Here is a 24116-nt window from a genome sequence, read left to right as displayed (position 1 = left end):
CGAGAACTGCTCAATGCTAATACCTGGCAATAAAGCTGAGTTTCCCAGAATGTTTTACTTATTTTCAGTTGGATGAATACAAATTGGCAAAGGATTCTGTTTTTTTCTGGATCTTGGCAGTGGTCATCTTGTCAATATAAGCAGGTTTCTATAAAAGGCCTGTCCCACTTACGCGATTATTTCGGCACCCGTCATAGTCGCAGCAGGTCGTCGAAAATTTTCAACATGTTGAAAATCCAGCCGTGGGGTGACGCCTGTTTGGTCGTGAGTAGTCGCCCAAAGAGTCGTACCTTTTTCTGGTCGCCGCTGGATTTTCAACAAAGTTGAACATTTTTGGTGAGACTTTGTGTGAGACTGTATCTAGAGCACTGTCTGTGGTTTTTACCTCCTAACATGTGATAGTATGTACTTGCATTAGAGGGAGTGCAGTAAAGATTAAGTAGACTGGTCCCAGGGATAGTGGGCTTGCTGTTTGAGGAGATTTTGAGTGGACTGGCGAATATTCTTTGGAGTGTAAACATGTTTTGGTTTTAGAGATACAGCATGGAAACAGGCTCTTCGACTCACCGAGTCCACGCTGACTAGTGATCCCTGTACACCAGCACAATCCTACACACTAGTGACAATTTACATTCTTTACCGAAGCCAATTAACCTCCAAACCCGTGTGCCTTTGTAGTGTGGGAGGAAACTGGAGTACCTGTGGAAACCTTGCGCGGTCATGGGGAGAATGGACAAACTCCGTGCAGACAGCACCTGTATTCAGGATTGAACCCAGGTCTCTGGCGCAGTAAGGCAGCAACTCTGTCACTCTGCCACCATACCACCCATAACTTGTTGCACTCAAATGCTGTGAACTTTTGGAATTCTTCACGCAGAACATTGATTGATACGACAGGATTTGAGGAATATGGGAATTTGTGCTGAAAAATTTCACAGAGGCAGATTAACTACCATGATCTTAAATGGCAGAGTAGAATCAGAGACCCAGGTGACCTCCTATGCTACTGTTTCTTATGTTCATGAGTCTTCTTTTCAGGGACTGGATGACCAAATTAAAATACCTCATTGATATCACTCTTGCAGTTTATTATCAGGTAGATATGGTATTAGAAAGTATGGAATAATCTAAAAATGATAATCTCTCTCTTCTGATATGTTAATGTATAGGCAATTGTTTTCTTTGTGTAAAACATTTCATCAAATTTTTTTGTAACTAAATGTTTGTATATGGTTTGCTAGTTTTGGAGACTTGCAGGACGTCTCATGAGAACGTGAATATTTTTGTACATATTTCAAGATATTGAGTAATTTCACGTAATAATCACAGCAGCTTTTAATTTTATAATTTGTTTGAAACTTTATCTTCAAACCTGACTTTGTTCTTAAAAAAATATTTTATTTTTATAGCGTTGTTTATCATTTTATTTGGTCGTCTATGGGAAAGGTATATAATCTATTGTAAGAGGAAGTAGAAAATTGCAATTTGGTTTATGTCTACATGTTGCTTAATGGCTGCCAACAGCAAAATGGTCATAAATGGTTTAGGGACAAATGTGTTAGTCCCTGAAAAAGACATGGGTCAAAATGTATAATTAACCCTTGCCTGTTGATTACAGTGGAGGCAAATTGCCATTTTTGATCTGCTTGCTCATTACTATGTTGCCAGTGCTCATCTTCGCTACTGTATATATTATTTGGCTGAATTATTTAGCTGAGGGCAAATATTGTGAGTGGCTAGCACATTTAAGGACAGGTTTTACATCACTTAATAGGAGGTGCATTGTGGTTAGCATAGATGCTGCCATTAGTTTCAGAAATGAATTCTACTTGTACAACAAGGGGGAGAGAGTAAGCTGCAAGGTGTTACTATGGAGGTCTCGGTAGAGGAGGAGGAGGAGGAAGAGGAAATTAGGAAAGGCATCCAGTGTCAGGAGGGAATGGCAATGCAATCAACATGCCTCCAGAGGGTGACGGGAATGGTTAGCAATGGAAGTCAATGCCACGATTTTGATTTGGAATTTGTGACGTTGCACAGGTGCTGAAGATCACTATGTGCCATTTCCTACAGCCTCCCCAGAATCTTGGAATTTCTGAATTTTCCACATGCCCATTGCTCATATAAGGTCATAAGTAATAGGAGCAGAATTAGGCCATTCGGCCCATCAAGTCTACTCTGCTATTCAATCATGGCTGATCAATCTCTCCCTCCTAACCCCATTCTCCCGCCTTCTCCCCATAACCCCTGACCCATAACCCCATAACCCCATATGCACAATCTCAAGTAATTGGGACTTGTTCTTACAAATGCTTGCGTTTGCATCCAGGATTTCGACCATAAAGCAATCTAGATTGAATGATACCTGTTGTATTTTTTTTTGTCTGGCGCCCTAGATTGATTCCTCTGCTAAAAAGATGGCAGCATTCCACCAGGAATATTGCAAGCACTGCAGCAACTTTGTTTGCAAGCATCAGAGCAGAGATTTCAGACTAGTTTATTGTTATCTACACCTGCATGCAATGAGATTCCTTGTTCGCATGAAGCTCCAGAAGTATTGCTGGACAAAACAAATACAAAGTGAGGTCACATGGAAAATTGTCACGAAATATGCAAAAACAATCAGTTTGCATTTGACTGCCACATAGGTTTTTTTTAAAATCTTTTTATTCAATGGGAGATTTTCATCACGCTACAAGTTGACATAGAAACTGTCAGTAATAGAGAAAATAAAATCTGGAACCTTGTAGAATGGACCATTGTGATTATATTCACTAGCAACATACTTGAGTGTGTTCTTCTTCATATGGGCAAAAAGGGTCTGCCTTTTTATGCACTCGTTTCTCGGCTGTTTGCTATATAATAATAACCCGAAGGGGATTCGGATATTGTAAACCATTTGACTCGTAAATGAAAAAACATTAAGCGAAATGAAACTGTCGAAATGACGGTAATGTATCGGGCTTCTTTTTATAGGGAATCATTATTAACATTAAAAAAGGGAAGTAAATGTTTATATTTATTAATAGAAAGTGTTAAATTTGCTTAAATATAATTTGTGTAGAGTCACATTGGTGTGAGAAAGTTAGTTTATTCCTTTGCTTTAACACTGCTATTCAGCACCATCTAAATCTCCCATTGAATAATATTTGAACAAGTAACCAGGTAAATTTGAAAGTATACTCCCTAATGGACTTCACTGATGGAGAAAACATTTTATTATGAAACACTCTTTGATATAAGTGTGTTGTGAAATTTATGAAAGAATAATGATAATGCAGACAAAATAAATTCAATGTAGAATACGTTACTTTTTAATGCTCCCTATTTAGATTTATAAGCAATGTTGCGTTATTGAGTGTATATTGATCACAGCAAACCTTGAGAATGCTTACAATTTCAGGCCAGGAGTCATGAGGTAGGCATGCCTTTGACAAGGAAATGAATGCTAATTGCCAGCTGGAATGAAAGAGTGCCAAGCCATGTTGAGAGTGTTCAGGCACAAGCTAAGCCTGTGGATGATGTCAGCTGAGTGCAAATTAGTCTCTTTAGACAGCCTAAAATGGCAGAATCTTGATCGATTTCACATATTTGTTATTAGTTCGCTATCTCCAAGGTTGACATCTGCACCCTTTTAATGTATAAGAAAAAGTAAAGCTTTCAATTTAGTCTTTCAATCATCGCCTTGTGACACTATTGCTGTGATCTATTATCATGGAATAAATTGAACAGCAGAGTCTGCCGTAAACATGGAAATCGGAAAATCACAGTCTGAATTCCTCTTCTTCTATAGGTTGTGGTGAAATGTGAAACTCGGCATTAAAGTCAAAGAAAAAGCATAGAGTTATTACTGACCCAAGTTTTACTGCTTTTAGGGTTAAGGTAATTAGTTAGGAATGGTAATTTCAGGTGTAAGTGAATTTTTCTTTGTACAACTGATTAATATTACTCAAATCACCAATTCTATTTTTGCAGATTTAGTTATACAGGAATGGTGTCTGACTCCTGATTTAAAATATATTTTGTGTTATATTGACCTGCCTCTAGCTTCTCTAATCTTTTTCCTCCATTTTTTTTCCAGAGGTGTGCATGATGTATTCTAAACATTAATTTTGATTTTTGTGTGTCTCGCAAGAGGTTTTTAAATCTGGAGGAAAAGCTTCGTTTTTTCTTAATCTGTTCAAACACATAGTAGTTTCCTCTAATATCAATGATGGATAAGTAGCTAATGACAGCATATCCTTCACCCAAAGTCCTCATAAACTGGACAGCTGTCAACATAGAGAATGATGTGTACTTTTCTACTTTCAAAAGTCGGTTCATTCATCTTTAGTGCTTTCTACAACTTGAAAGAGAACTTTAAACTTTTCTCATTTGCATCTAGGTTATCTTTGACAGCTTGATCGTATGACTGGATTCTCGGAAATGTCTGTCCCATTGAACCATTCAAGGATAATTAGGGTGTCGTGTGACAGCATAGCTTGGGGGAATAAATTTGCAGATTGTCAAACACTTGTGCAATTTTGAAACCTTTTGTTTAACCATAGAGATAAAAAATGTACAGGTTCCTTGCGTTTTATGCGTGTTTGATTTGTGCGTTTTGGAATAACATGCTTATTCATTTAATACCAAAGCCTGATTTACGTACTCATATTTTTAAAATAATGCGTTCAAATTTACACGTATATGTTTAATTTATGCATCTTTGAATTTTGTGCTGCTTTCCAAGAATGTACCCCTTAATGTAAAACTTGAGATACCTGAATTATGTAGTATTATGAAAGTATTCCACAGTGTGTTAAAGGTGTTTACATTTTAAGATTGTTGCTGCTTGGGCCTCATTGCTTGGGACACTATTTGGCATACAGCTCGATACCTGAATAATTTCACGGTATTTTGGTGCTCCAATATTACAAATATTCATTATACCTCTTTTAATTATTAATAGTTAACAGATACTACAACTTTTTTGCTTAGTGCTGCATGCTACGTTATTATTGTTGACATGACCAGCTCAGCCAAGTAGGATTGGGATCGTCGTATACCTACAAAGCCTCTTCATCTGGCAACAATCATATACCAGCTATAATAATAAGATGTGTTGTAATTTCACTGGTTAGGAGCTAATGTTTACTTTTGTGTTTTACAGGTTTGAGAGTACAGTTCAGACCAGTAAATTGCAGGACTTTGTGAGTCGTAGCAAGATGGCAAGATGTCGTAGTCGTTTTGTGTGCCCAGTCATTTTATACCAAGGAAAGGTACAACTTAATTTCCTAATTTATATTTTAATTCAAAATGTAAAATTGGTGGGAACATGGGTATGGGATTTTAAGTTAACTGCTTAGTGAGCTTGACAAAAAATAATGATGCAACTTAATGGGCCAGGCAGCATCTCGGGATAACATGGATAAGTGCCGTTTTGAGTCACCCAAAACCAAGACCCGAAATGTCACCTATCCATGTTTTCCAGGGATGCTGCCTGACCTACTGAGTTACTCCAGTGCTTTGTGGCCTTTTTTGTGAACTAGCATCTGCAGTTCTATGTTTCTAGCCTGTTGATGCTTTGTGTTAAATAAATAATTGTATAGTTCAACAAAATTAAATAGCTAAATTCTCAGGAAATGAGGTTAGCATATATGGTAATAGACAATAGACAATAAGTGCAGGAGCAGGCCATTCGGACTTCGAACCAGCAGTGCCATTCAATGTGATCATGGCTGATCACCCCCAATCAGTTCCCCGTTCCTGCCTGCTCCCCATATCCCCTGACTCCGCTCTTTTTAAGAGCCCTATCTAGCTCTCTCTTGAAAGTATCCAGAGAACCGGCCTCTGAGGCAGAGAATTCCACACAACTCACAACTCTCTGTGTGAAAAAATTGATTCTTCGTCTCCGTTCTAAATGTCTTATTCCTTATTCTTAAATTCCTATGATTTTGAGAATTAGCATTGTTTTGCTCATTATTTGTAAGCTATTTCTGATATGATCACTTTGAAATTGCAGCATTATGATTACTGACCTGGTCTCGCCTTTACTGCCTAGATTTATTGCCAGCTTCCGCTGCTCCACAGTCATTATTTTAGACTGAGCTGCATCTGCTAATCTGCCACTTACTAACCCAGTTACCTAAAAATAAACCTGAATTGGGGATGGGAAGGAATCGTTTTTCACCACCTGACCTGTTTTTCAAAGTTATTAATGAAGCAGTGACAAGGGAAACACTGTTTGTGCATCAGAGCATTATGATTAATGTCATGCTATAATGAGAGTGAAGTGTGAAACTGAATAGATAATGGCTTTAGGACTGAGTGTTTAAAAAAAAAAAGGACTATTCACTGCTGATAAATCGCGTCTTGAATTAAAAAGGAGAGCGTTGGAATTTTCTGAAATTTGGTTATTGTAAGTGGCATCTACCATTTTGTAGATAGCATAGGGGAAATAAAGGGCAATCTTCTGGGATTGAGAAAGATTTGCATGTTCTTTGCGATAATTAGGTTAGTCGGCCAGATGCAACATGAAATGTGGAGCATTAAAATGATTAAATGTAATAGACCTATAACCGTCAGGAAAGATTACACGAATTGGAGTGAAAAAAACCTCCAGGTGATGGAAAACCAAAATGAAAACAGAAATGCTGGAAGATCTCATCGGATCAAACTGCATCACTGGAAGGACAAACAGAGCTAACACTTCAGGTCAAGGGCCCTTCATCAGAACTATTAAACTGAGGAGACTAGCTTGCTTTAAGTTGCAGAGAGGGAGAGCAGTTGAGAGTACAGAGGGAATGTATACAAAAGAGTGCAGATCAAAGTTTGGTTCAACTGGCGGCACAGTGGTGCAATCAATGGAGCCACTGACTCACCGTACTGGAAAACCAGTTTTGATCCTGACCTCCGGTGTTCTCGTGTGGAGTTTGCACGTTCTCCCTGTGGTTGCATGGGGTTCCTCTGGGCGTTCTGGCTTCCTCGCACATGCCAAAGGCATGAAGGTTCGTAGATTAATTGGTCTCTGTAAATTGTCCCATGTGTGCAGAGTGGATGCAAAAGTGCGATAATACAGAAGTAGTGTGAATGGGTGATCAATGATCAGCGTGGTAACAATTATTTTAAATCTGACAGTTGGAAACTAGAGATTAAAAACCTATTAAAACAAAGATATTGCCACATCTGTAGAAGAGAGTCAGATGGGGTGGTGGAAAATAGTGGTTACCTGAAATTGTTAAATTCATTCTTAAGTCCTGAGGGGTACAACAACACCAGAAGAAGATAAGATTCAGTTCCTCAAGCTTGCATTGGGCATCTCTGGAGCAGTGTAAGACATTGGTGATACAGAGATTAGAGTTGGTGAATGGAAGCTCGGGGTTAGTCCTGATATAGATTGAATGGTTGTGTTTAGCAAAGTAGTTAGCTAATCTGTGTTTGGTTTCACCAAGGCAAAGGGGGTTACATTTTGAGCACCAAATACAATACTTCAAGTTGGAAGAACTGCAAATTAATGGCATCTTCATCTAGCCAGATCGTTTAGGTACCTGGATGATGAGGAAGGAAGAGAGAAAAGAGCAAGTGTTCCCTCCAAGAATTACATGGGAAAGTTCTGTGAAAAAAGGAGATGGAAGAATGGATAAGGGAATGGTCAATTTAGAATGTTGAGATGGGAAGGAATAGAAAGATAAATATGGTGGGGTAATCTTGGTGAAGATGATGAAAGTTATCAAGAATAATTCATTGAATGTGGTGGCTGATAGAGTGGGAGATGACGACAAGAGCAACTGGTCAAGGAAGAATTAAAGGGCTCATCCTGATGGGCAATGGCCATGTAGAACAATTGATATCGCTGGGGAAGAAGAGCCTGCTGAGACCAGGTAATTAAAACCTGTCATAATGGGTGAGGGGATTTGAGGTGTCATATAAGAAGGATCAGACTGCAGGGGGAGAAAGAATAGATTGAAGCTGGGAAGAAGTACGTTCTATTGGGCAAGAGCGGACGGAAACGTTGGGTTAATTATGGCTCTCTTGCTTGTGGATCTCGAGGTGGATGTAGAAATGGGCTGTGGAGAAGCCTTATGATGCTGCAGGCTATTAAGAGGCAATCACCCAAGGTCAGTGATTGTGTGGAAAACAATAGACTTATTTTCAGTCGTGGGGTCATGGTCCAGTGGGAGGTATCTGAGCTTTGTTATCTAGCTTGTGTAAAGCAGAGGTCAGTTTATCAAACCACAATAGAATTTCTTTTGTCTGCAAGTATGAGAATAAGTGTTGGAGTAACTTGGCACTGTTAGTATCTCTGGAGGACATGCATAGGCAACGTTTCTGGTCGGGACCCTTCTTCAGAATGGGTCTGAACAAATGATGCCTGATCCGCTGAGTTACTCCAGCACTTTGTGTTTTGCTCAAGATTCCAGCATCTGCAGATTGATGAGGATGTCATGTTTGCTCACCAGTCAGCAGACAATGCACATCCAGAAGGGAGTGTTGGAGTAAATAAGGACAGTGGAAAATTGTCCAATGTTGCATTAACAGTCCGTGATGAATGGGCTTAATGTTGAATGCTTTATCCGTGACCTTTACGTCTCTGCCCATTTTTTTGGCCAGGAGACCACATCATAGTCTGGGGCTTAGAATTCTTGAACCAATTCATTTGGCCCCTCTTCCCAATTTACCCTCTCCAAAGATGGCCTGCACCTTATCATTGATACTGCACCCAATCTCCCCATCACTCTCTGCAACTAAAAACATGTTTTCTCACTTTTCCAGTTCTAGTAAATGGACCCTTGTTCTGAAATGTCAATTTTTCTACATATCAAAGATACCAAGGAGATAGTAGCCACAATTCTGCAGTCGGTTGCATAGAAAGTAAGTAGCAGGTTGACCCTAAAGTACACCAGTAATCCCCGTGATGGAGATTTCTCCTTCCTTGATGTTGGGTGTTGCCAAATCTCTGGCATTCAGAAACACAGGTGCTATCAAAAATAAGCCGGCCAGTCACATTGAAGAATTCTCATTGAAGGCAAACTGAAGTACAAACCACAATTTGAACATCTCAAAATATGAGAAATGTGAGGACATGATAAAATCTGAAACATAAAAAATATATTATTTTAACTCTATGGAATATTGAAATATTTGAGGGATTGAAAATCTGTCCACATAGAATGAATGTTTAGAAGCCAAAACTGAATAAAGTAAATGTTACATTGTAAACTTTAAAAAACAAAGTGAAAATGTATTTAAAAGCATGTATAAGAAAGGAATAAAAATTAGTATGTATGAAGCATATTTCAAGATGTCCAGAAACACTGAACAACCTGTGTGGTATTTTTAAAATTTATAATGTGGATGAGGAATCAATGGAATTCGTTGTTGCACATCTCCCATGAATGGCAATATGATCATGACCACATTACTTATTTTGATGATGATGATACTTTATTGTCACATTGTCTATGTGCCTTTGTTTTGCATATTCTCGTAATTCTTTATATTAACATACATTCCAGTAATATATATATATGTAATATGTTACATGCTATGTCTAAGCACAATCATAGATAAGTACAAAAGTACAAAGGTTGTAGCGTAATAGTAGACTTCACTGACACAGTATGCGCAGAGTCACCACGTTTCTGGCGCCTCAAAGTTCTTGAGTGCTGTCATATCTTGGCCTTAAAGGCCAGTTGTCCTGGTGCCACCAATCCTCTTCCGTCAGCCACCATTTTGAAAGCGGCCCTTTGTCCAGCATCCGGCACCAACTACCTCCACCCTTCTCCCCGGTTCCCAATCTTCAGGGTTGAGCAGGAAACAAGCCTCGGATGCCTCCAGGTGGTTCCTGGTTCCACGGTGGGCTGCTTTGGTATGCCTTTTTAGAATGTTGATCGAGCGATAAATCTTATCTAAACCACTGATAATATCCCTTCTTAAAAATAATGCTTTGAAATTTTTCACATGTACCCAAGTGGAAAGATTCTGAGTTTAATGTCTTATTCCATAGACTGCATCGCTGATAAACCAACACTCCCTCAGTACAGTTCATAAATACTTGAAATTTCATCAGTTCATTGAAATCAAGATTTTGTTGGATTAGGTTACAAATTGGACCATCCCATGGAAGAACAGAGTATCGCTGACAGCAGTTTCTAGTATTCCATACTGACAGTTCGGGTCCAGATCCTGCATCAGGATCTATTGAAAAAGTGTCCAAATACTCTCAGCCCTCTGAACACTAAATGTTCATTTCACCTGTCTTAAATGGATTAAATAAAACCCCTTTGCTATTAAACAGTGACTCTTAGTTAGAGAGGAAACATCTCTGTATCCACCCTCTCAGTACTCTTCAAGATCATTTATTTCAATTAAGTTGCATTCTGTTCTTCTAAGCTCTAGCAGGTGCAAGCCTAGCTTCTGCCACCTTTCCTCGTGACAACCTGTTTATTTCAGGTATTAATCAAGTAAACCTTATCTGAACTGCTTCCAACATGTTTACATTTTCCTTTAAATTTGAAGACAGATACCATGCAGAATACTCCAGATGCAAATCAATCCGAAAGCAGCTGGAGAGAATAGAACACCATTTGGGACAATTGCACAACCAATATAGTATAATTGATCTAGAGAGGTTTGTTCACATATTCCAAGGAAAGACGTTACACCATAGGACAGGAAGCAGGGTAGCTATTCACAATGATTCTTGGTATCCATAAACTTAGGATAAACAAATTAAATGAAACTTTCCAATTTGGAAAAGTGGCCTGAGGCCACCTTAATTGAAATCTCAATAACATTGAGAAGATTGGCAAAATTGTTTTATTTTATTAGATAGCAGTTCAATTACTAGGCAGCATGTGATGTTTTTTTAAATTAGAAGTTGGGAAGGAAGTCCATAAAAAGTTATAAATGTTCTAAACTCTAATATTTTGTCAGATTTTAATCTCTATTAGCATTTAAGGTCCATTCAAATCTCCTTCCATCTTTCCTCCTCAAAAGAGAACAAGCGAACCAGGTTCTCTGCTAAATAAGCCCCTGAGAAAGATGCTTGAAGGAATAGAAAATTGTAAAGTGAGAATATGTGTGAATTCTGGTTTGCTATTGTTTTCATCATGAGTTTCAGCCTCATCTCCTATCTAAAGATAGATCTTAATCTGAGGCTATGGCCCCTGGTCCTAAATTCTCCCACTAGTGGAGCAATAAAGAAGTTCCGAAAGCCTAATTCTCATCTTTATCTCAACTTTATCATCTTTCATTTATTGTGATATTGCTGTATTCTGCTGAAGTGTGTAGACTATTCATTTAATTTTCTTTCCTCCAGCACATATGCAGGTCAGCAACACTGGCGGGATGGGGAGAACTATATGGACGCAGTGGATATAACTACTTATTCTCAGGTGCGTAATGATTTACTTCATTAAATGTGCATATATGAATCACCCATAGAATCACATAAACATACGGCACAAAAGGAGATGTTTTGAAACATGTCCAGACATTGTTAAACTGTATTATTCTTTAAATATATGTTCAATATTCTCTTTTCCAAAATAAAGTTTTCGCTGGGAAATTAAAAGGTCTGACTGTTTCGTGGCACTCCTGTTTTGGCTCGAGTTGGTCTGATTCCATGTTGTCGTGAAGGTAGTTGTGAATGGTTAGAAGATGGAAGCATAAGCAGGCAATGCAGCTCCCATGTGTAGGAAGAAACTGCAGATGCTGGTTTATACTGAAGATGGACACAAAATGCTGGAGTAACTCAGCAGTTCAAGGAGCATTTTTGGAGAAAAGGAACAGGTAAGTCTTCAGTCTGAAGAAGGGTTCTGACCTGAAACGCCACCTGTTCCCTTTTCTTCAGAGATGCTGCCTGACCCGCTGAGTTATTCCAGCACTTTGTGTCTATAATGCAGTTCTCATATTTGCTCTACATTGAGAAAAATTATGTCTGATCTTTTACTATAGTTCCATCTTTCTGCGCAAACTCCCTACGCCCCTTAATGCCTAAAAGATCAATTTGCCTCGGAATATAATGTGCAACTGTGCCTCACAATATTATAAAGATTTGCTACTGTCTAACCCATGTAGTGATCTCTTATTTTGAGACTCAAACCTCTGGGTGTAGTCAGGGAAAGATCAACAAGAACATAAAAATACAATAACAGGAATAGTTCATCAGGCCCCTCAAACTTGTCTTGCCATTCATTGTGATCTAGTTAAAATCTACAAAACAATAGTTGATCTGCACGTTCAAATGTACTGGCAGTGAACCATGTATGTTTACTTCTAAAATTGAGTTTTTTGAGGACCTAGTCTGTTTTAGTTTGTAAAAGATCACATCTTTCTTAAAAGGTGCAAGTTTAGATGATGTGCCATTCAGAAAACAAATGCACTTATAATCATTGGTTGTGCTACAGGTTGATTAAAGTCATAGAGAAAATGTAAAACAAACTTTACTCTAGCAGTTTGTGTCCTTTTGCTCCAAACTCTAAGGGGTTGACTTTCAAATGGATAGAACTGAAAAGAAGTGCACCTATGTTAACATTCAAGTCAAATCTTGGTTAGATAGACTCGGTGGGTGGGGATTCTTGTGTACAGTTCTAATTACCAATTTATGAGATATAGAGGCACCAAAGAGGGTGCAGTGAAGATCTGCAAGGTTGATACTTGTAAAGAAGCATAGCTGTACAGAAAAAAACTGAATTGGGTTATTTGCTCTTGAAAATAAGTCTGAGGAATAAATTAATAGAATGATGGGTTTTAGTAGGATACAAGACCAAGCGGGCGGGTCCCTGTCACACGGGAGATCTGGTTCCCCAACGCAACCCGTTCTCCCAACGCAATATTCCACTACTCACCCGTTCCTCCAACGCAACCCGTTACCACAACACAATATTCCACCACTTACCCATGGTCCCCAACTGCGCTGGGGCAGCTCATTTCCCCATCCCCCAGCACTCCCTCCCCTCCTCTTCATCCTCCCTCTTTTTAAACTTAAAAAAAATGCAAGCACTTGCTGCCAGGACCAAGAAAATTCCAATTCCACTTCCCCTGCCTCCCCCAGCACTCCCTCCCCCTCCTGTTCAGCCTCCCTCTGCCAGGTCTCATTGTTGCAAATGAGATCCCATTATGACGTCATAGCTGTAACTGCCACTGCAGTGTTCAAGTCATTCTCAAACTGGATTTTGGAAAATATGAATAACGTAAAATATAACATTAATCTGAATGAAACGATGAAAACACACCACAAGACAATTGTGAGTAAGGTGGTGCAAATATTATAGCGCTATCGGGTACCGTTTTGGCATCATTTCAGGATCACACACACACACACACACACACACACACACACACACACACACACACACACACACACACACACACACACACACACACACACACACACACACACACACACACACACACACACACACACACACACACACACACACACACACACACACACACACACACACACACACACACACATCGAAACGAACAAGCCGAGTATTTTAGTAATATATATATTTAGATTTACAGTGCTTCCATGTGGGTAAGAGCCCATGTAGAATCCATGAGTTTGATATGTAGGAAAGAACTGCAGATGCTTGTTTAATCGAAGGTAGACACAAAATGCTTGAGTAACCCAGCGGGACAGGCAGCATCTCTGGCGAGAAGGAATGGGTGATATTTCGGGTCGAGACACTTCTTCAGACCATGAGTTTGATAGTTACTCTGAAATCCAGTGCTCTGACAGTTAATATGATCAGCTACAATATGAAGTGATCGAAGAAGATAATGCAGATGTGTTTAAGAGGAGACTGGAAAATACGAACGTGGGAGAACAGAATAGAGGGTTCGGTTGTTATCTTTTGAGGAGGAAAGATGGAAGGAGATTTGAGTGTAACTTAAACGCTGACATAGAGATTGAATGCTAAATGAATCATGAGATATGAAATTACATTCACTATGATGTCACTATGATCAATATAAGCTATGTCTTTATTGTAGCAAAGCAGGCCTGTGTGGCTGAATGGCGTATGTTTCTTCATGTCTTAATATTTTGATAGTCGTGTGAAAGGCCTGTTTCAGTTCTGCATTTACCTAGGCATTGATTGTAAAAATTGTGAATTTTGAGGAAGTTGAGGAGAGAAAAAAGGGAAGCTTATGATAATTTCATACTGTTACTGCTTGTTTAGAAAAATGGTAGATTTATACTACATTTTGTTTTTCCTCGTTGCTTAGGAGGATTTGAAGATACAGGAGCAGAATCAGATGAACTGCCTGATGACAATGCAGTACGGTGGGTGAAATTCTTCAAGTCGAGTGAAATTACCTTTTGGGCATGTCTTTGTTTGCTGTGTAGTAATGCACTGCCAGAGTTTAGTTTAGTTTAGAGATGCAGCGCGGAAACAAACCCTCGGCCCACCGAGTCCACGCCGACCAGCGAACCTCATACACTAGCACTATCCTACACACACCAGGGACAATTTAAAGTCTTTACCGAAGCCAATTAACCTACAAACCTGTACGTCTTTGGAGTGTGGGAAGAAACGAGAACACCCAGTGAAAAACCCATGTGGTCACAGGGAGAACGTACAAACTCCGTACAGACAACACCCGTAGTCATGATTGAACCTAGGTCTCTGGCGCTGTTAGACAGCAACTCTATCTCTGTGCCACTGTGCAACCGCAGTGATAACAATAAGCAAGTTAATTTGCTCTTTAAACTAGAGCAAATTTCAAATAAATTTGTAAATGGGTAGAATTATGTTTTTAGAGATGCTGTCTTTTTTTTTTATTTTAATGAGAATCAGCAAAGTATTTTATACTGAACAGATAATTTGATACGAATATTGTGGGCAGTAATAAAAATGGCAGAGTTCACTGCTGACCTAATAGAAAGCTTCCTGCAAAGATCTGGCAGTCTCTGTGGGGACTGACTTCCTTCATTCTAATATCTGTTGCTGTCAAACATCATATCAAGTGGGTCCCCAGTGTACACCACATGAAGCCATCTATTATGCTCAAGCGTAGGATTGGGAAATATTCTGAACTCTGCAAAGGATGGCTTAAAAACAAATCTCAGAGTACAAAGATAGAGTATGAAGATAAACTAGCAAAGAATACAAAAGCAGGCAAGGATCTTCGGTTATTTAAAAGAGAAGAAAATAGCTAATATAGAAGGCGATGGTGGGAAATGGAGAAATGGCAAAGATTATCAGCGGTTATTTTCACAAGTTATAGGAGTAAAATTAGGCCATTCAGCCCATCGAGGCTACTCCGCCATTCGACCATGGGTGATCTACAGTGCCTTCCATTTTGTTTGGGACAAAGATCCATCATTTATTTATTTGTCCCTGTACTGCACAATTTGAGATTTGTAATAGAAAAAAAATCACATGTGCTTAAAGTGCACATTGTCAGATTTTAATAAAGACCATTTTTATACATTTTGGTTTCAGCATGTAGAAATGACAGCAGTGTTTTATAAATATCCGCTGACGGCCTCATTGCCACAGTTGGCTGTAGAGTTCCACAGATTAACTACCCTCTGACTAACGAAGTTCCTCCTCACCTCCTTTCTAAAAGAGCGCCCTTTAATTCTGAGGAAAATACCTCTGGTCCTAGACTCTCCCACCAGTGGAAACATCCTTTCCACATCCACTCTATCTATGCCTTTCATTATTCTGTAAGTTTCAATGAGGTCCCCCCTCAACGTTCTAAACTCCAGCGAGTAGAAGCCCAGTGCTGTCAAATGCTCATCATATGCAAACCCACTCATTCCTGGAATCATTCTTGTAAACCTCTGGACCCTCGCCATTTTGAATGTGTCTTCTCAGTAAAAGACATTTTAAAAACATCCCAATAATAAATGATAATCAGCGCTATCGAATGGGATGAACATATACCAATCTTATCATTAAAGAAAATGCACTAGAAAAACCAATAGCTGAAGGTCAATAAATTGCCTGATGGCTTGTGTCCTTTGGTCTTAAGGGGAATGGCTGAAGAGGTGAAGTGTTACAATCTACCACCGTTCTGTGGATTCTAAAGAGGTCCAGGAGGATTGGAAAAAATGGGAAACATAATGCTCCCATTCACGAGAGGACTATGACAAAGACAATAACTGTACAAATGTTATTTGTATAGCCAAATGTTATAATTGGAATATAGCTGATATCCGTTGTCATAAAGTGATACAGCATAGAACAAGCCTTTTGACCCAACTCATCCGTGCTGTCTAAGGTATCCCAGCTAAGTTAGACCCATTTGGCCCATATCCCTCTAAACCTTTCCTATCCATTACTTGTCCGTGTGTCTTTTAAATGCTGTTTTTGTACCTGCCTCAACTACCTGCCTCAACTACCTCCTCTGGCAGCTCGTTCTATATACCCGCCACCCTCTAAGTGAAAAAGATGCTCCTCCAATTCCTATCTAATCTTACCCATCTCACATTAAACCTATTTCCTCTGATTTTTGACCATGGGTTAAAGACTGTGTGCATACACCCTTCCTATTCCCCTCTACACCTCTAAGATCACCCTTCAGCCTCCTGTGCTCCAAGGAATAAAGTCTAGCTTGCCCAACCACTCCCTATAGCTCAGGTCCTCCAGTCCTGGCAACGTCCTCGTAAATCTTATCTGCATTATTTCGAACTTAATGACTCCGTTTATACATCTGGGTAACCAAAACTGAATACAACATAAAGAAGTGGTATGGTTTTTAAAGGAAAATTTTGTAGAGTTCTTTGAGAAAGTAGTTAGCAGGATGGGTAAAGCAGAGCAAGAAGATATAATGTATTTGGATCTTTAGGCAAATATGTTGCGCAACATAAGAGCATGTGGAGATGAGCAGGTATTTGATTTGGCTAACCATCAGAAGACAATTTTACCAAATTAGTCATTTCCAGACTAACAATCCAAAATTAGTGAGCACTAATCAATATTATGAACTTCAACAATTTACACACAGTTAATGGCTTGGATGCTTGAATAAAGTAACCTGTGCACTAGTCATATTTGATGCTGATGCAAGGATGGGTAGGTTGGCTATTCGTGAGGATGACATTTGGAGCCTGCAACACGATATGGATCAGACAAGTAAATAGGCAAGAGGTTGTCATATGGAATACAATATGGAAAATGTGAAGTTATCCATTTTGTAAAATACATTAAATAACTGCGAGAAGTACAGAGTGGAAACAGGCACACCTAGTCCGTGCTGATCTATCCTATGTATCTGTACACTGTGGATGGCTAGATTGTAATCACGTATAGTCTTTCAGCTGACTGGTTGGCAAGCAACAAAAGCTTTTCACTACCTCGGCACACATGGCAATAAACTAAACTAATCCAGTGCTCTCCCTTGTACATTAGTTCTATCCTACACACTTGGGACTATTTTACAGAAACAAATTAACCTACAAACCTGCATGTCTTTGGAATGTGGGAGGAAACCAGAGCAACTGGTTGGTTGTGGTCACAGGGAGTACTTGCAAACTCCATATAGACTGCACCTGTAATCAGGATCAAACCCTGGTCTCTGATACTGTAAGTCAGCAGCTCTACTGTGTGTCATTGTGTATTGTTTAAAGAAGCAGTATGCTTGCAAGCTTCAGCAGAATCTGAATATAGTAGCTCTTTCACAAATTTACTTCTTGGAAAAATGCAGTATTATTTTTGCAGTCGTAATCACTACTCAGTGTTCAGTTAGGACACTCGGTTTCACTTTCATTCTGACCTTGCTTTATTTTTCTACATTTTATTATTCCAGAAATGGTGATTCCCAGTTATTCGATAAGGTTCGAGGTCATGACATAAAGTTACTGCGCTATCTTTCCATTCGTTACATCTGTGACCTGATGGTGGAGAAGAAGAAAGTGAAGTTTGGGTTGAAGTAAGTGATAACCAGATTGCGTTGCATAAAAACAACCTGATGAAGCACTAACCTAAGTAATAAAATGGAGGCAAAGTTTACTAATGGTGATAGCAGAAAATTTTGGGGCAAGAAACATAACAGAATGCCTGTCAGATTAATATATCACTTCTCTAAAATATTGTTATAATCAGCTTTACTTTGTCCAATAGCTAGTTAAATTTATATTAGTTCCAGCACTTGGAGCATTCAAGTGTGCATGAGGCACAGCAGCAAAGTTTGATATTTCCGTCCCTACCACTTTTACTCTGCAGAAAAAATATTCTAATCGTGATTCTGAATTAATAATCTAGGAATTAAGAGTCCAGATTTTACCATAGCAAATTGATTGATTGAAAGATACTGCATGAAATAGGCTTTTCAGCCCACCAAGTCCGTGCAGACCACTGATCACCCGTTCTCACTAATTCTGTTATCCCACTCACACATCCACTCTCTACACATTCGGGGCACTTTACAGAGGCCAATTATACTACAAATCCACGCATCTCTGAGATGTGGGAGGAAACCGGACCTCCCGGAGGAAGCCCATGATGTCACAGGGAGAGCGTACAGACTCCACACAGGCAGTACCCAAAGTCAAGTTTGAACTTGACTCTCTGACACTGTAAGACAGCAGCTCTACCAGCGGCATTACCATGCCAACGTATTCCACAAAGTAGGTAATGTGGAGCTCATAATTGATGTAAATGACCGTGAAAGCGTTTCTTTAAACTCTTTCAGGGGTTTGCCAGCTATATACTGTGTGGCCTATAGTGTGCGGCCTCTCGTGTGTGGCAATACTCTTATTGATTGATTGTTCATCTCTCCAGGAAAATAAATGTTGACAATAAACAAAGCCTTGCTCTGATTGCCCATGTCCACGGTAAAGTTTAAAATTAAAAATTTATTTCTAAAATTAGCTTACAATTTTTAATTTATGAAACAAGTTCAACATATGTGATGCAAAATTGCATTATAACATCTATTGCGATAGAACTGAGTGTAGGGCAGTGCTGTTCTTAAAAAAAGAATCCTCCTTCAAAAAAACTTATGTTGGAAATAAAGGGGACATTTAAATTTAAAGAGTGTCTTCCTGAAACGTGATTTATTATGGTTGTGAGTGAGCAATTTTGCATTAATCTCTAATTTTTCTTGAAATCGCTATACATTTTGAGGTTAAAATAGATTCTTGGGTGCAAATCAGAAGACTAAATATGACCATCAGAATAGGAAAGCAACACTAGTTAGGCCACATTGCCACTTGGGCAACGGGTTCAGCTTGCGCCACCCATTCCAGGAAAGATATGATTTTTAGGGGATGCTGGGGAATTTATAAGGATATTTCATGGGTAAAAAATTATAGCTATGAGAAAACTGGTTGATGTACAGTGGTTTTCTGTGGAACAGAGGAGAGCAATGGGAGACTTGAATGAGCTGAATAAAATTTAGAAGGTGCTAAAAGTAGGAAGGTAAATCCAAGGTTTGTTTTAATGTATGTTAAAGACTAAAGAGTAATCAGGTGAAGAGTACGGTCCATTATGGACAATGGGTGCAATTGAGTGTGGATCGAGAAGATATAAAGTGAGGTCCTAAATGAATGTTTTTCATTAGTATTTGCATAAAAAACAGACTTTGTAGTTGGAGAACTTGGCGAAGGGAAAGGTGAAATTATAGTGCAGGATTCCATAAAGAGGATATGTTAATTCCATAGCAAGCTTGAAGGTGGATATCTCTCCAGGGCGGATGAGAATTATTCCAGGCCACTGTGGGATGCAGTCCTGGTTGAGACATGAGATACAAATAACGAGAATATTCTTCTTTTCAAGACGGGCAGCAGGAAAATAACTGATAATTGCAGACCTGTGAGCCTAACATAAGTCGTATGGAAGTTATTGGGGGAAAAAATCTGAGGGATAGGATTAATAACTACAGGTACTAAGAAAATCAGGAACTATTTGAAGATAGCCTGGGTGCCTTTGTCAAGGGCAGATCTTGTCTAATCAATCTAATTGAATTCCTTTGATGAGGTAACAAGGTATATTGATGAGGGCAGAGCAGTAGGTGCAGTTTTCATGGATTTCAAGAAGGCCTTTGACAAAGTCCCACTTGGGAAAGGGGCCTAAAGAGTTAGGCCCATAGGATCCAGGGCAAGTTGGCAAACTGCATCAAAAATTGGCTTGGCGACAGGAGAGGATGATGGTAGAGGGTTGTTTCTTTAGTCCGGGGGGGGGGGGGGTCCTCTAGTATTAGTCCTGGAACCCTTGCTGTTTGTGATGTATGTGGATGCAAGGGGCATGATGAGAAAGTTTGCAGTTGACCTGAAGATTGGTGAAGTTCTTGATTGTGGAGGGTAATCTTAGTGTACAGCATGATATTGATCTGACACCATTTAAAAACTGTCCAGAAAAGCACTTGATTGCCTCGGCATAGAAAGCCACGGACCAAATGCTGGAAGATGGGATGAATTTGGCTGGCATGAATGTGATGGGCTGAATGGCCCATATCCATGCTGTGTTGCTCCATCTATTACATTTCTATTAGCATTAGTCAAATACTTGAGGAATAGATTTAAAGTCATTGATATTGTACGAGAGGGATGAAGGAGAAAAATCACTGCAGTTGGTGCTGTTCTAGAATAAATTGCCTGAAAGGATGTTGGAGGTAGAAACCTTCATCATATTTTAAAAGTAATTTGGGTGTGAAAATGGACAGCAATTGATCAAATGCTGTAAGGTACCGCATGGCTGGGAGGCTCTCTCTCTGCATGGATGCAGACAGCTAAATTGGTTCCTTTACTATTTGCATCCATATATGACAAGAAGCATGCAGTCCCAAACATTTGCGCAACTCTATACTGCAGAAGGGCAGTGTGTGAGGGCCACATTCATTATAAATGCACAGCAGCCTTAACTCGGATGGACAATATTAAAGAGGCTCAATCTATTCTGCTGCATGTGGAATATTCTGCACAGCGTTATTCTTGCCAACCTTTCTCCATCCCTCCTTACACTAATGCGTCTTCATTCTCCCATTTTATAATTTGGTGAGTGGGGCTCCTAGTACCGTATGAATTTGCTACACATGATCACAATGTTGTGTGCAACTTTTGAAATAGTGTGATGATGGCTTGTGTTCTGCAATTAGTAGGGCGGTCCTCATGCATTTTACAAATCTTTTTAATGTTACTAGTCACAAATTTTTGTTTCCCCTGTTGGAGCATCGAAGGGATTTACAGGATTCGCTGTCTTAAAAAGGCAGCCAGCATCATCAGAGACCCACACCACTCTGGCCACACTCTCATTTCACTCCAGCCATCAGGATGAAGATATAGGAACCTGAAAACCGTAACGTCCATGTTCAGGAACAGCTGCTTCCTTACAGCCAACAGCCAACACTACAACCTCCAAATAAGCTCTGATCTACATAGACTTGGGGTATAGACACAAAGTGCAGGAGTAGCTCAGCGGGTCAGGCTTCATCTCTGGAGAAAAAGGATGGGTGACGTTTCGGGTCCGAACCCGTCTTCAGACAGAAAGTAGAGGGGAGCCCCGTCTATGAAGGGGTTTCTTCGGCATAAACCAGCATCTGCAGTTCCTTTCTACACATGGGGGCATTGTTTTTCTGGCACTATTGTGTGTGTGTGTGTGTGTACTTTTTTTGTTCATTATATTGTTGACAGAGTACTATCTTTACATATTCTAAGGTTCAAAGGTTCTTTATTAGTCACATACACCAATTGGTGTCGTGAAATGCGTATTGCCATTGCAGCACATAAAAAAGAATACAACATAACAGTAATAAAGAAATTGAAACATAAAAAACATCCCCCCACAATGATTCCCATTATGAGGGAAGGCACAAAGTCCAGTCCCCATCCCCATGTCCACCCATAGTCAGGCCTATTGAGGCCTCCACAGTCGCCTTTACGGAGGCCCGATGTTCCAGGCCCTTCTCGCCAGATGATGGTGCTCCGGCGTCGGGAGAATCCTCTTAGCGGCTTGAGATACCTGGAACGGCCGCTTCCTTACCGGAGCTCCACCACTGGCGATCTCGGCGAGAGATCCCAGGCTCCAGATGTTAAAGTCAGCGCCACCGCCCGCGGCTGGCCGCTCCACAAACCCACAGCACCGCGATGTTCCAATCGGCAGATCACAGCATACCGGAGTTCCAGTGCGGTGACCCGGGCAAGGCATCGCCCGCTCTGCGATAGCGCTCCAGCGTTGTGCCGCCGCCGAAGCCGAGGTTCTGGCCGGTCCCCTCAGGAAACGCCACTCCAGGCCCGCTGTAGGTCGTGAGGACGGGTCGAAGATGCTGCCTGGAGAAAAGCAGCCTCTCCGACCAGGTAGGAACCCTGAAAAGCAGTTTCCCCCTTCCCCCCCCACACATACAAAAGATTAGAGCTCCGAAAAACAAAAACTCAACTAACTAAAAATAAAAAAAAGAAGTGAAAACGGACAGCTGCAGGATGGGCAGCCATACCATACAGGATGACACCCCCTATGCTGTCGTGCTGCTGCAAGTAAGACAGTTGTTCTGTTTGGGACATGCTACAATAAAACACTCTTGTCTCTTGGTTGGTCTTGGTCTTCGTTTTACAACGCACATAATTGGGCTATCCTATATCATTGCAAGAACTTGCATATGTCAGTCTTTGACAAGCTGCCTGAACTCTATCTACGACAAAGATCACTGTGATAGACATTACTCTCATTTAGCTGTTTACATCGGTTCAATATTCTGGACTCTGTCCTAGATCTAGTATGATCAAACAGCTGTTGTAATGATGTCTTTCTCTTTATTGTTTTCTTTCTTGATATAAACTTTGTCAATTTGCCTCATGTTTCTCCCCCAAGTAACCCTGCCAGCTTACTTTGCAAATGCTCATTTGGAATGTGAAAATCTATCGACAGTCCTCCAAAGTTAAAAAAAAATGCTAAAAATCTTCCATTGCATTCAAGGCTATAAAACAAAAAACAGAAATAAAGTATTATTTAGTGGCTTAAACTCAATTTAAAAATAATGAAAGGCTAAGTAAGATTTTATACAGATTTCTAATCGCTCATTTATAGTTCAGAGCTGATTGTTAACGTATACCTTATGGTACAATTTGGAAATTGTTACCTACCAACTGTGATGCTCGCACATTTCACACGTTTGTGATGTTTTTGTTTCGCTTGTCTAATTAAAAAAAAAATAACATTGTACCAAAAAGTGTGATTGGCGATTCTGAAGTTCACAAAGCATCATGTGTATCATGTGAGCATCACAAGACTTTGCTTAGATGGAGTAACGTAATGGCCTTTTTGTTTATATGGGCTAACAGCTCTCATTGCCATGACTGGATTAGATCTGGTGAATGCAGAACTCCTTTCTGTCACTGGCTCTTAAAGAAATTTAAAGAACTTTGATCTAAAATGGCAGGTCTCCCTTGGACATAATGTTCCATGGTACATATTTGTGAATATTTTTCACTTAAAGATTATGGGAATGTTTTGAAAATATTTAAGTTTGAACATAATTCTGTAGAACCTGCTCCCTCTTTAAAGGAATCTGAAACAAATTCCTTTTTGATGCAGAGGGAGGGGCAGATCAGTGGTAGATCTGATGCGGGATCAGATTGTAGCTACGTTTTTAATTTGAAGGGACAGGCAGATTAATTTAGAAGAACTTCATCCACAAGTTTTTATTTTGTTTCCATTTCTCTTTCGGTTTTCAATATTTCAGTCTTAACTCAAAGCTACAGGATGTATTTGGAGTTGCTGGAAGAATTTAAAAATATCTCATTTTTTTGACGGATGAAAATAAACCAGGGAAACGATTAATGTTGCTTTGCAAAAGTATACAATGTCTATGTGTAACAGTGATACATATTGATGGGGCAATGTGATAGGGGAAACTAAGCAAAACAGAACTGATTTATTAGAAACTCGGGTCATGTTCCGAAGCTTTTTGTGTGTTATGAAGGGAGGAACTGCAGATGCTGATTTACACCGAAAATAGACATAAAATGCTGGAGTAACTCAGCGTGTCGGGCAGCATCGCAGGAGAAATAGAATAGATGACTTTTTGGGTCAGATCGTCTGAAGATCTTGTCTTGAATTGGACGATGGGTTCCAAACCGAACTGTCAAATATTATTTTTCTCTAGAGATGCTGCCTGACCCGCTGAGTTACTCCAGCATTTTGTCTCTCTTTGTGTGTTAAACTATGATGGATATTGCACGTTTC

General features: G+C 39.7%; 1 protein-coding gene across 3 annotated transcripts in view; it reads left to right on the top strand.

The window, feature by feature from the left end:
- Positions 1-24116, top strand: part of mtmr14 (myotubularin related protein 14) — a 104810-nt gene that overhangs the window by 17088 nt on the left and 63606 nt on the right. For all 3 annotated transcript variants that reach the window (XM_033037108.1, XM_033037107.1, XM_033037109.1), the window contains exons 3-6: positions 5147-5255; positions 11297-11372; positions 14215-14272; positions 17746-17868. In XM_033037108.1, the coding sequence (XP_032892999.1) occupies positions 5147-5255; positions 11297-11372; positions 14215-14272; positions 17746-17868 (366 nt within the window). The remainder of the gene's footprint in view (positions 1-5146; positions 5256-11296; positions 11373-14214; positions 14273-17745; positions 17869-24116) is intronic.

The sequence above is a fragment of the Amblyraja radiata genome, chromosome 18, assembly GCF_010909765.2.
Source record: "Amblyraja radiata isolate CabotCenter1 chromosome 18, sAmbRad1.1.pri, whole genome shotgun sequence".
In the NCBI taxonomy this organism is placed as follows: Eukaryota; Metazoa; Chordata; class Chondrichthyes; order Rajiformes; family Rajidae; genus Amblyraja; species Amblyraja radiata.
Note: the sequence above shows the minus strand (reverse complement) of the source record. Positions and strands in the feature narration are given on the sequence as shown.